Raw genomic sequence first — 13,041 nt, forward strand, 5'->3', positions numbered from 1 at the left:
ACTGACCACATTTTATGTGTGATGAATATCTACCGCAAAATAATAGTTCAAAACAGTAAAACTCATATTAGAAAAAGAAAAACATACAAACAAAAGTATTCTAGATTTGAGGGTTAATAAATTCATTCTGTGGGACAATGAAGTGTAATATGGACCCATGAAAGACAAATGGCTGCTGGGATTATAGGACTTGCTATATCGGACTATATACCCAAAAGAACACCCCTCCTAATTATTAAATTCACATGTTTAAACCACATGGATTGCTAACAGGTATAAAAAAATCAAGCACACAGGCAGCTATATCCATAAACACTGTCATTAGAATGGGTCATACTGAAGATCTTAGTGACTTGAAATGTGACACTGTCATAGGATGCCACCTTTGACACAAGTCAGTTTATTTCTGCCCTGCTACATTTGCCCATGTCCACTGTTACTGCTGTTATTGTGAAGTGGAAGCTTCCAGGAGTAAGAACAGCTCAGCCATTAGGTGATAGACCATGCACACTCACAGAGTGGGGCTGCTGAGTGGTGAAATGCGTGGCACAACACAATGGAAACATGCTTTGTGGAGTGACCGAATATCAGTTTGGTGGATGCCAGGAGAACGCTACCTAGCAGAATGCTTAGTGCCTATGGTAATGTTTGATGGAGAAGGGATAATGGTCTGGTTCTGGTTTCAGGTTTTTGACCCCTTAGTTCCAGTTAAGGGTAATCTATCAGTCTATCCATCTATCTATCCTTATGATAAAACAATATTTACACAATATAACTAATTTCAGATTTTGAAATGTGTACTAATCCCATCTGTATCCACATATGTGAGGAATATCGAAGCTGTTGGCCTCCTCTGTCATATATAAATTAAATACATGTGACACATAGAAAGAAAAAAGCCCCATTTACTTCAGTCAGTTTTTTTATTTAAAAGAAAATTACCAACAAAATACAAAATTGGTCTATGAATAAACCAATGTAAACAATGGCCTTGTACATTTGTATAAGTTAAACCTACAGTTATATACATAAATCTACAATTTTTAAACAAACAGCAACCGCACACCCATGGATCCGCCCAGGGAATGGGTGCTGAAGACCCACAGCATCTTCACAAAACACCTTTAACTCAAACAAATAAAATAAATATTGAGCATTGGGGTTAATATACTGTTCGTCCAGCCATGCCCCCATCAATACAGACAGGAGGAACGCCGCTGGACCGGGAGCACGTAAGTACAGAATACTGGGGATCAATGCTCCGTCGGGCATCATGATGCCGGACGGCAGCAATGTCTCCAGACACCGCCTTGAAACCACAATGCCGCGATCGGGCATATATACCGTATTTGCTCGATTATAAGACGAGGTTTTTTTCAGACCAAATGCTCTGAAAAATACCCCTCGTCTTCTAATCGGGGTCGTCTTATAATCAGACCTCAAATAGAGGTCTGACTATGAGACTAAGATCCAGATCCCCAGCACCGCTGCAGGGGACCTGGATCCTTCTGTCTCCCTCCCAGTTAACACTCCCCCACCCCACACACACTTACCGGTGCTTCTAATTTCCTGCTGTATACCGGGGCATCGGGTTGACGTCCACACGATCCGCGTAGACAACTTACGCTGCAGCCGGAAGGAGTTGTGGCTAGCAGCAGGGGTTGTCTGCGTCCATCGCGCAGACCTTCACCGGCTGTCAGAGATCAGAGTTCCCCGCACCGGTCCGGCACCTTTTAACCCCCTTAACGCCACTCTGCCTCCTGAAATCCTTTATACCTCTCTATATGTCACTCTGCCCCATAATATGCCTTTTAACCCCCTAAATGCCAGAGTGGCATATAGGGGTATAAGGCATTTCTGGAGGCAGAGTGGCACATAGGGGGTTAAAAGGCATATCATGGGGCACAGTGGCATATAGAGAGTTAAAAGGCATATCATGGGCCACAGTGCCATATTGGAGTGGCAAGCCTGGGGGCAGATGTGCGTAACTGGGGGGCAGGTTGGAAAATACAAGGAAATAAAAACAAAAAAATATTTTTCTCAATCATAGCTCTTATTAAAAAATGTAATAGTTTACATGAATTAACATTTACTGGTAAAACTTTTTTCCTATAGGGTCGTCTTATATTCAGGCTTTTTCATTTTTTTCCTAAATTAATATTCAGATTTTGGGGGGTCGTCTTATAAGCAAGCAAATATGGTATATATAAATATATATATATATATATATATATATGTATTTATATATATATATATATATATATATATATATATATTAAAGGTCATTTAGCATTATTTTGTAATAAAGGTCACGTTACAAGCAGAATTATTACATTGTTTTAATAATTCTGTTTTGTAAGATTTCTTTATTACAAAAGAAAGCTTTAGGATGACTATGACTGTGAAACCACTTACAATTCAAATAGGGCCCTGACTGTCATGGTGATCTGGATCCATTAACAGTCTGGTTTAAAGAGCACTGATGACTGACGCCACCATACTCCTGGGCACCTCAAGCCCATGTTAGAGCTATCTTCCAATCATGGCACACAATCCCCGGAGGCGGATAATCTCTATGTTCAGGCAAGCCATGAGGGGTGAGGGAATGATGCCGGCAAAGGCAGGCAGTCCACTGATGCTAATGACTGGTATGGTGCCCGACATCTGCGGCTTCAAAGACTCAGGGCTAAAGCATACTTTAGCCCCAGAGTCTCCATTCGGGTCTATGGTGTTTAAATTCTGGGCTTTAGTCCCAATAGCCCTCCCAGTGATGCCACTGCCAAGTACCTTTAGACACAAAATACTACAGACACCGCATATGCTTCATTTGTGGGACATAAGCAAAATAGGAGAAGAATGTCAAGCCATGAGTGTTGGAGTAGAGATGGAGTAAGACTGAGACTTAAGGTGTAGGTATGTGTCTTGTCAGGTGTAAATTGCCATTTTGACCCTTAACCTCGATTATCACCTGGAGTAGTTATGAAAACAGCTCCTGGTTAACATGTATCTGAAGTGTTCTTTCAATTTCACTGCAATAATTGAAAAAAAAAAAAACACCCCACATGGGTAAAAATGGGGCCACTCCTAAATACTGGTAAAGGCAACTCTCATAACACTTTCATAGTACAGCAGAGAGTGGGCTAACCATTTTATTTCACGATAGATTGGCCATGGAGGAAGACCATACAAAAGAAGTTTCCCTAATGATATTCTTATTGATCAAAGGGAGGATACAAGGGATGGAGGTTGTCTTGTGTGATATTTATGCCCCGATGACAACCAAGCATTTCTTTCCTTGTCGGTAGCATCTAAGCTATTTAGATGGAAGCAGGTCAAGCTAATTCTCATAGGTAGAGCTTTCTTTATGAAGTCAGTCATTCGGTCCAAAAAATCCTGGTGGCTGGATGTGGAATTGCAATTAAAACAGATAAAAACACTTCATGTAGTAGCCTAAAAAGTTGCTGCCGTACCATTCTTACCAAAGCTCTCATGATTTTGTGAGTTTTTAAATTGAGGGGACACATGATTAAATACAGTCCTAGGTAGAGTATATTTCCAATGATAATTGGAGATCCAAACTATCGCGAAGTCAAAACTAGGAGAAGTGCGAGTCAATTGTTGCTCTATATTAATGAATCTAGAACACCCATTCCATCCTATCAATTTCTAGAAGGTGTGGAAATCAGTAGGACAATCCACAATATCCATCCCATTGATTTTCAAGAAGATTCATGCATAATAGTGGTCTAATTTAATGTATTATGCTAAAGGTAATACCTTTATTGGCAAACTGAAATATAATAGATTGAAAGCAGATAAAACAGGACTGAAAAAGAGACCTAGATAGTCTCTCATTTCATGGCTCATGTGGTATAATTCCATATGTATTAAATGTACTGATTTGAAGCTTTTTAATTTTGTATTTATTCACAAAAAAATCTAAAGCATGTACTCAGGTGTTTCCCTAGAAAATATATGTCCTAAATCACTATATTAATATGCTGGCACAACATCAGGTAGAGTTGTGAATGACATAAAGATTAAAAATATGCCTGGTTTGCACATTGATTATTAATGAGATTAAATACAATTTAGCCTGGGGATCTTTTTGTAATATCTACACCAACTTAACAGATAGAAAGATTTCATAACATTTCAAGTAAAGTCATATTTCATATCATATGTGAGGTGTGTCTCAATTTATCAATCCACTAAACAGATAAAACGCATGTGCTGCCAGGCATGCCAAAGTTGCCAAGCCCAATGATTACAGTAAATTGATCGTTTGATTCCTAAGGCAGCCAAACCCACTTACAAAAATTATATATAAGGTGCAGCAGCTGTTTCTTCTATCAGAGGGGCTTAAACTCATCCCTCTGGTTATTGCTTCTTTATGTTAGCCTATAAACTAGATTTGTTTCTCTTAACTTTGCAAAGATGAGTAGGAGTCAGCAGACATTTGCCACCAAGTCGGTGTCAGGAGGCAGGAGCTTCACCTCCTCCTCAGTTGCAGGTGGAGGTGCTGGTGGTGGAGGAGGAAGAGTCAGTTTTAGTTCAGCAAGTGTATCAAGGGGTGGTGGAGGCTATGGACGTTCTGTAGGTGGTGGCTTTGGCTCTAGAAGCCTCATTAACCTTGGAGGGACAAAAAGAATTTCAATTAGTACAGGCAGTGTTCGTGGAGGAGGTGGAGGTTTTGGTAGTGGCTATGGTGGAGGATTTGGTGGTGGAGTAGGAGGAGGTGGATTTGGTGGTGGAGTAGGAGGAGGTGGATTTGGTGGTGGAGGATTTGGTGGAGGTGGTGGATATGGTGGAGGAGCTGGAGGTGGTGGATTTGGTGGAGGAGCAGGAGGAGGTGGAGGTGGAAGAGGAGGAGGATTTGGTGGCATTGGATTTCCTGATATGCCTGGGTTTCCTGGACCAGGTGGCCCTGCGTTCCCTGTGTGCCCACCAGGTGGAATTCAACAAGTAACTATTAATCAAAGCCTTCTAGCACCACTAAACTTGGAAATTGATCCAACTATTCAAAAAGTGAGAACAGAAGAAAGAGAACAGATCAAGACACTCAACAATAAATTTGCTTCTTTTATTGACAAGGTGAATATACTAGCTTAACATTTTCAGTATATGTTTATAATATTACAAATAGATTTTTCTGTAGGTTCAATAGCATTATTGACTTTACTGTTATGTTATATGGCTTCTAGGTTAGATTTTTGGAGCAGCAAAATCAGGTTTTAAAGACAAAATGGAGCTTCTTGCAGGAGCAAGATCAAAAAGGTATCTCAAAGAAAAGCAACTTAGAACCTCTTTTTGAGGCTTATATTAGCAATCTAAGGAGGACCTTGGATGGACTTAACAATGACAAAGGCCGCTTGGATTCAGAGCTAAGGAACATGCAAGATCTAGTCGAGGATTTCAAAAACAAGTATGTTCAAATGACCATTATTCCCATTAGGAGACATATGCCCACATAATGAGCATCTTAGCTACTGTTTATAATTAACCTCGTTAAACCTTAAAAAAATCTATGGAAAAAGATGAAACATATATTATGTAGGTTGTGTGGACTCCTAGATAATGCTTATATGAATGAATGTATGAGAGATTAATAAACAGACTATGAATGTGGAGTAAGGGTAAAGCAATACACTGTGCAGTATTGTAGCATGTTGGTTGTAGTAGTCCAATACTACAGGAACTAGAAATGCTGAATGCATTTGTCCAATGCATTCCTCTTTCAGTTTTTGTCTCGGCAGCCATAGTTGACTCTTCTCTTCACAGTGCACCTGTGCAATCATTTATGGTGTTATTGAAGGAATTCACTAGTTTGATGTAACCGTTACATTTCATTTCCCACTAATAGGTACGAGGATGAGATTAACAAACGCACAACTGCAGAAAATGAATTTGTGGTACTTAAAAAGGTAAGTAGATTTAAAGGAACAGTGGATGTAAATATTGGTTGAGATCAGATGTCTGCACTTACAAATGAATATGTTGATTCTTGCTTCATAAGAGATCACCGTTAGCTTGCAATGCAAATACTCAGGAGCATTGTAGAACGCAGTTATATCTCCAGAGTTTCTGTCCTATGGAAGGATATGGTAGAATTATGTGGTATAATCATTTTAACTAATTTCTGATGTAGTCTGTATTGTTTATAATTGCAACAAAAGTTAGGTAAGATGTTGATGCAGATTTTTGCAACATATTTTTAATAAAATATTATTGCTTGATACTTGTATAACCAGTTATTAAATAGGGATGTTGGTCCTCCTGGATGTGTGGTTTCAACATCCAAACTTTACTAGGATAAAATAATCTAAGCTAAAAATAAGCATTTTAATATGGTACATATTTGGAAATTAATTTATGTCTTATATATGAAGCGTTTTCATGATCATGAAATATTTTGCCACTTTTTTTGAATACATTATAAAAAATACTTTGTTTCATTCAGTCTTTTAGTTAGGCCTTCTAGAATTATTAGCTAATTACCTTGAATCTAACCTTCCAAACATGGTCACATTCCATTAACACTGTTTGACTCTAGGATGTGGATGCTGCCTATATGATCAAAGTAGAGCTGGAGTGTAAAGTTGATAGCCTGAATGATGAAATCAGCTTTTTGAGGACACTCTTTGAAGCGGTAAGATTATCCTGCATAATTAATAGGTGGTGCTGGTTTTATGTTTAATATAAAGAAGGCAAAGAAAACACTGAAAACAGACATTTATATATTCCAAAACTATATGATTATAGTTTTTGAAAGATTTTTTTTAACCTGCAGCTCTTGCGGTTAAGGACCCACTCAGGCCTTGGGGGCTCCCAAGGCTTCTAGGTGCAAAAGTGGGTACACTGAAAGTGGCTCTCATCTGTTGTTAATGGCATCTCTAATATTATATTAGTGTTCATACAACAGGTGTTTGTTGGCATTCCAGAGGCTCATATTTTGAGAAAAATTTTGCTTACACTCTAAGATAAGTCCATATAAATGAGCAGTATTTGTATATGTTCAATGGAAGATACATTCAATTAAATAAAAAATTAGATACATACAGGAGTGGGGCTCAACACAGCTTGCAGCGGGGCCACAGGATTTTATGTTATGTCAGTGACAAAACAAAGAGAATAAAATGGAAGTCTAATATTTGATTAATAGCAATCTATTGAGTTATAATATAACATAAATACTTTATATCCTACCAGTTTAGGTAGTATCAAATGTCCTTAACCCTTTTAAGATTTTCATAAATGAATGTCTTCACCTTAACTCCACAAATAAAAATTATATGATTGTCAACTGTGACAACCTAATTGTGATTATTTTTATAGGAATTGAGTAATGTTCATGGACAGCTTTCCGATACTTCTGTTATTCTATCAATGGACAACAACAGGGCATTGGATCTTGATGGCCTCATAGCTGAGGTGAAAGCTCAATATGAAGAAATTGCAAACAGAAGCAGAGCAGAGGCAGAAGCTGCTTATGCAATAAAGGTAAATGTTCTAATGGGAGCTCTCTGACAAAATATCCTAATGAAGTTGTTAACAGAATTTATGGTAACCTTCAGTATGTAATTCAATTAACTCATTCAAAAGCCTCACAAAAATGTGATTAAAAAAGAGGTCCAATGGCCAAAAATCTCGTCAAACTTTAGCAGTATGTCGTACACAATTTCAAAGTCAACTATGTGCGGTATGTCAATTTGATTAGGTTACTGTGGCATTCCAGGTTTGTGTTTGACCTAATGCCATCATGGCAACGGCAGACATAATATCATTAGCAGACTAAAGCATGAACGTTCTTCAGCACCAACTCTCTTTGAATGAGATATTAAGTAACCCAATCCCAGTTCTTCCCGCCTGAAGTAATTGACGAAATATGAATGGCCCGGCAACTATTATGATAATGAGCTAAACTCATTATATAAAGAGTTTGTGGGTGAGGTTTAAGGGAGTTGTGATTTCCACAGAATTTACTATGCAATATGATGGGCTAACCCTGGCAATTTTCCACTGCAAGAAAAGATGAGTTGGCCTTGCGATAATGCATAAATAAATCTGTGAGATTTCCTTTAAGAAGTCTCACTGATTTAACTATTCATTAAGCAAGATCACTCAAATATTCTTACAGAAAACCTGACGATTTAATCCAATAGTCCAATGCCGCACCAAAATAAACAATAGATTAAGTGGGACAAAAATGTCCTTATGCAAAATCAATTTTTTTTCCCCTCCAAATTAAATACAATCAGTATAAATAATAATATTTTGAATTTATCATTTAGTACCAACAGTTACAAGCAACTGCAGGTCAACATGGTGACAGCCTAAAAACCAGCAAGAGTGAGATTGCTGAGCTAAACCGGAGGATCCAGCGGCTGAAGGCTGAAATTGAGAGTTTGAAGAAGCAGGTAATTACTTAAAAACTAGGCCCATATATCTATAATATATAGGAAAGGCATAGATACAAAACTGGTTGGGACAAAGGGATAAAATGGATGTGAAGTGGATGTGTGCCAGCAAAATGGAGTAAGCGTGGCTACTCATGGCATTTGGTAGTTGGCCTTGTGGGATAACCAGTCCTGCATCATTCATATTTATTCATAATTATAACTAGATAATGACTAGCTCCTGAGAGGATCCATGACATTGCATGTATATTAAAATGTCTCTTACCGCCTAACATAATTGCAAAAACTCCATGCACACTTATCTAATTAAATGAAAAGCGATTTCTTTATTAATCTATTTCACCCATTCCAGTGTTTCAAAAGATCTTTTGTTCAGGTATCAAAATATCACACAAAGGAGCAGGCCATATTCCTCTTTGAGGGGGGGCCTTCTTACCCTATGTTTCTGCCCACATTGTTATCTGAGACACTGCTTTTTACTGTTCTTTTTTTAATACAACTTATGATTACCAGATGTTCTGACTTAAATGCACACGTATCAAAACAAGGCATAAAAAGTGTAAAATCAATATAAATTATGACTTTTGGTTTTGTGTGTGATCAAATACTGCCATGGATGCTTTTATAATTATCCTTGAAATTTAATTTTATAGACATTTGTGTACTTGAAATAATATTTCACACTAAGCAACACCAAGCTCAACTTGGTTCTTTGAGAAAAAAACAGTAGGATCCCTAAAACTACCAGCACAGGATGGTAACATTTTGTTTTCCTTTTTCAAGTGCGCCAATCTTCAGGATTCGATCAAAGAAGCTGAGGACCGTGGAGAACTTGCTCTAAAAGATGCCCAGAAAAAGCTTGATGAATTAAACGCTGCCCTACAAAAGGCCAAAGAAGATATGGCACAGCAGCTGCGGGAATACCATGAGCTTATGAATGTGAAACTGGCCCTGGATGTTGAAATTGCAACATACAGAGCCCTGCTGGAAGGAGAAGAGTTCAGGTTGGTTCTGATCAAGGCAAAAGCATCTACATTTCAGTGGGCATGTACACACAGTATTCAGTTTATAGCACAAGTATTGGTCCCTCATACTCTTTTAATCTTTTAATGCTTCCTGATTTCCACTTCATATTTTCTATTACCTGGAGCCACACCAGAGTCATTCTCCAACAGTGAAGCCACTTATCTTAACACCCTTTTCATGTCTACTTTTTCCAACCTTTCATATTCTACTTCCTCATCTTTGCCATAAGCATGGCTAATTGGTAATAAAGTATTTTCTGACCATGTAACAGTACGTATTATATTGTCAGTTTTTATTGTATTTTTTTTTAACTTAATATTACATCTTGTTGTCTTTGATTACAGGATGTCAGGAGAGATCACAAACCCTGTTAGCATCTGTAAGTACATTGGCTAATTTATATTTTAATAGGGTGGGTAAATACACTAGTTCATTGACCTTTCGTTGAATTACTATACAACACATTTGTTAATTGCAGCGGTGGTCAGCGGTTCTACTTCATACACTTCTGGAGGAGGAGGAGGAGGAGGATTTGGAGCTGGAGGTGGTGGATTTGGAGCTGGAGGTGGTGGGTTTGGAGCTGGAGGTGGTGGATTTGGAGCTGGAGGAGGCGGATTTGGAGCTGGAGGAGGTGGATTTGGAGGAGGAGCTGGTTTTGGTGCAGGGGGAGGAGGAGGATATGGAGCAGGAGGTGGCAGTGGATATGGATCAGGTGGAGGAGGTTATTCCAGTGGAATTTCTAGTGGTGGGGGAGGTGGTTATTCCAGTGGAATTTCTGGTGGTGGAGGAGGTGGTTACAGTGTCGGAGGGGGTGGAGGCTTCAGTTCAGGAAGCAGGCAAGGTTTGACCATTGTCTCAAAAACATCATCTTCATCATCAAGCAAAAAGGCCTATTAAGACGTAAGGTTTTACATTGAGAAACCCCTTATATCTGCTAAGTCTAGGATAAAGTCACCACATCTTGCATAAAACCCTAAAAATCTAAATGGGGAGGACGCATAAATGGATGCATTGCTGTTTCAAAGTTATGTTGTGGCAGTATAAAACAAAACAAAAAAATCTCAATTGTCTTATTTACAGTTCCCATTGGTTCTAGAATAGTACTCTGGTTTGTGTAAAATCTAAGGCACCATGTATTTACAGGAACCATAGCATGTAACTGAATAGCTATCTCACAATACTTAGATGCATGTATACGCATGCACTTACATGTCTGTATAGGACCCTAGACATCTGTATCTGCTTCTTAGGAAATACAATCATAATCTAGAATTTTGTATATATTAAAAGCAAGATAAGCACAGAACACTGGATACTCAGTGTCTAGCCTGCCATGATTCCCTTACTCCACATCACATGTTCCTATAGTTCATCTACGGTTCTTTGTGGTCTGTTGCATGTATATGTACAGATTTCTACATCATTTGAGATAGGAAATAGATATTCTGCTAAAAGGGTTTACATTTCCATGCCGTTTTACACAAAATACAAAGGAAGACCAATTGTTATGTCTACTTCTCTTGCACGAGGAACTATACAGTTGTCAGGGCTGTAACTTCCATGGGGTAAGATGGGCTGCTGCCCCAGGCTCTACAAAATGAGGGGTGTGCTAAACCCACCTGGGTTCGCCCCTCCACTTCCTGCAGTGGGTATGACATAAGATCCTGAGCAATGGCTCTGTCACTTTTGTTCGGAATGTGTTTTTACTCCAATTTTCTCACAATACTTGCAGACTTTGTGCTGTTCAAATGATTTGAAATATTCCAAGTATTTTGTCTTGTTACTTAATTGTTTTGTGAAAGAATTTTAAGTATTAAGGTTTGCATGAGAACATATTTATGAGAGGCAAAAAAAAAATACACTTTGGTATGCATATAACGAATAGAAATTACTGTGTGCATTACAATTCTTCCAATTTCATTATATCTTATTTTGTGAGACTGATTTATCTGAATGAGTGAGTGAATATTTTAGGAAGTGGAACACATAGGAGCTGTAAAAAAGACCTATTGAGATTTTTCATGATTTATTCTTGGTTTATTTATGTGAGGTTAACACTGATACCAAATAAAAGAACACTAGAATAAGTTGAACAAAATCACAAGGAGACTCTAGTTGTAACGCCTTTGAAACAATAGATCTGCACATTTCTCCATTCATGTAGGGGGAAGAAAGCTATATTTTCATATATCATTCCCATTTGAACATTACAGCAAGGGGTTTCTTAATAAACAATGGCCTTCACTTTACGATTCACAATCTGCAACTGCAAATATGATTTCATATTGTATATTGAACAGTACAATGCTTCGCAATTTCTTTTATTCATTCAAAGCAAACTTAATTCTCTCTTTGTGATGTCAGTTTCTGTCTGTACTGTCTACCTAATAAACCGCATATAAAATAACCCATTTTGTTGTCATATCTCTTTCTAATGGGGAAGCTTATTTAGAGTAATTTAACCATTATAGTTTGCAGTGCTTTATTTTTTATACTGAACATCTTTATGTAGTTTAGTTTTCATTTTCACTAGGTTCTTTCTAAGAACATAATGAATTTGGTATCTTGTTCTTTTGTCTTTAACATTCAAATATTTATTATGATTAGGTATTAAACAACACTAGAAAACTCATGACTGAATTGTCCATTGTTTCCTGTTAAAAATGATTTTTTTTTAAATGATTGTATTCTTTATTACCATGTAAATACAGAATAATTCCAATGTATATGTCATAGGAAAAGTAGGTTGTCTCGTCTCTGATGTTAGTCCTCCACAGGGCCCTAGGCAAGGTACCAATCTGGGCACCAAAATACTGTACTACTGTACATTCTTGTTGTATCTGATTGTATCCTGTTGCTGCCCTACGAGAAGTTATCGGTTACCACAGCACAAAGTGGCCGCAGCTGGCAAAAAGCAGTACATATGCTTATATACTCTTCAACAAATGCGACATGGATGGGGCATGAATTTAATCCTTGAGCAAGTTTAAGGAGGGCTTCTAACATAAAGTTTTGGAGAAAGAGATTTTCAGCTTCACCATCTATTGAAAAGTGCTACTAAGCTTAACTTTTTCAGGAAGCCATACCTAACTCATAGATGATGTTGGGGGCACCTTAAAAGTCACCTCACTGATTTAATTAAGCCACAGCCTATCTGAAGGGCTGGACTGGCAATAATAGGATGCCCCCCTCACTTTTCGCCCAGCATGACAGATCAGGTGAGTGTACGGGACTGTCGACCAGTGGCCCAGAGGACATTTGCCAGTCCAGGTCTGCTAACTGTCCCTCAAGCCCAAAAGACAGATACGGACACTAACTCAGTCCAGACAGACTTAAGACGCTTAAAGACTTGTCTTCTAGTCAAGTCTCCATAGGGCAGGTGTAAAAAGCAGGAATAGCCACTTCTTCATGTAAGTGAACAACTGTATATATTGCAATGTCTCCTCTCTGCATTTCATCGTTGTAATGTTGATCTAGTCTCAGTCATTGAGATCTGATGAAGTGTGTTTTAGATTTGAGACACTAAAAATAAGTCATATTCTGGTTAGGAAACAACACAAAAATAAACAGTGCAGTTTGCTATTTCAAAGAAAACAAA

At 38.1% G+C, this 13,041-nt stretch overlaps 1 protein-coding gene across 1 annotated transcript; it reads left to right on the forward strand.

The window, feature by feature from the left end:
* The first annotated feature begins 4,367 nt into the window (after nt 1–4,367).
* On the forward strand, nt 4,368–11,852 carry LOC128474000 (keratin, type II cytoskeletal 5-like). The gene is made up of 9 exons (XM_053456236.1): nt 4,368–5,094; nt 5,205–5,425; nt 5,864–5,924; nt 6,554–6,649; nt 7,336–7,500; nt 8,292–8,417; nt 9,201–9,421; nt 9,788–9,822; nt 9,922–11,852. The coding sequence occupies exons 1-9, from the start codon at nt 4,438–4,440 to the stop codon at nt 10,338–10,340; spliced, it is 2,001 nt and encodes a 666-aa protein (XP_053312211.1). The 5' UTR covers nt 4,368–4,437; the 3' UTR covers nt 10,341–11,852.
* The last annotated feature ends 1,189 nt before the right edge of the window (nt 11,853–13,041 follow it).

The sequence above is a fragment of the Spea bombifrons genome, chromosome 2 (assembly GCF_027358695.1).
Source record: "Spea bombifrons isolate aSpeBom1 chromosome 2, aSpeBom1.2.pri, whole genome shotgun sequence".
NCBI lineage: Eukaryota > Metazoa > Chordata > Amphibia > Anura > Pelobatidae > Spea > Spea bombifrons.

What these genes read in the sequence shown, in the direction of transcription:
- LOC128474000 (XM_053456236.1), top strand. Translation starts at nt 4,438, where the DNA reads ATGAGTAGGAGTCAGCAGACATTTGCCACCAAGTCGGTGTCAGGAGGC. An exon ending in AATTTGTGGTACTTAAAAAG is followed by an intron (nt 5,925 to 6,553) that starts GTAAGTAGATTT and finishes GTTTGACTCTAG; the next exon opens with GATGTGGATGCTGCCTATAT. An exon ending in CACAAACCCTGTTAGCATCT is followed by an intron (nt 9,823 to 9,921) that starts GTAAGTACATTG and finishes TGTTAATTGCAG; the next exon opens with CGGTGGTCAGCGGTTCTACT.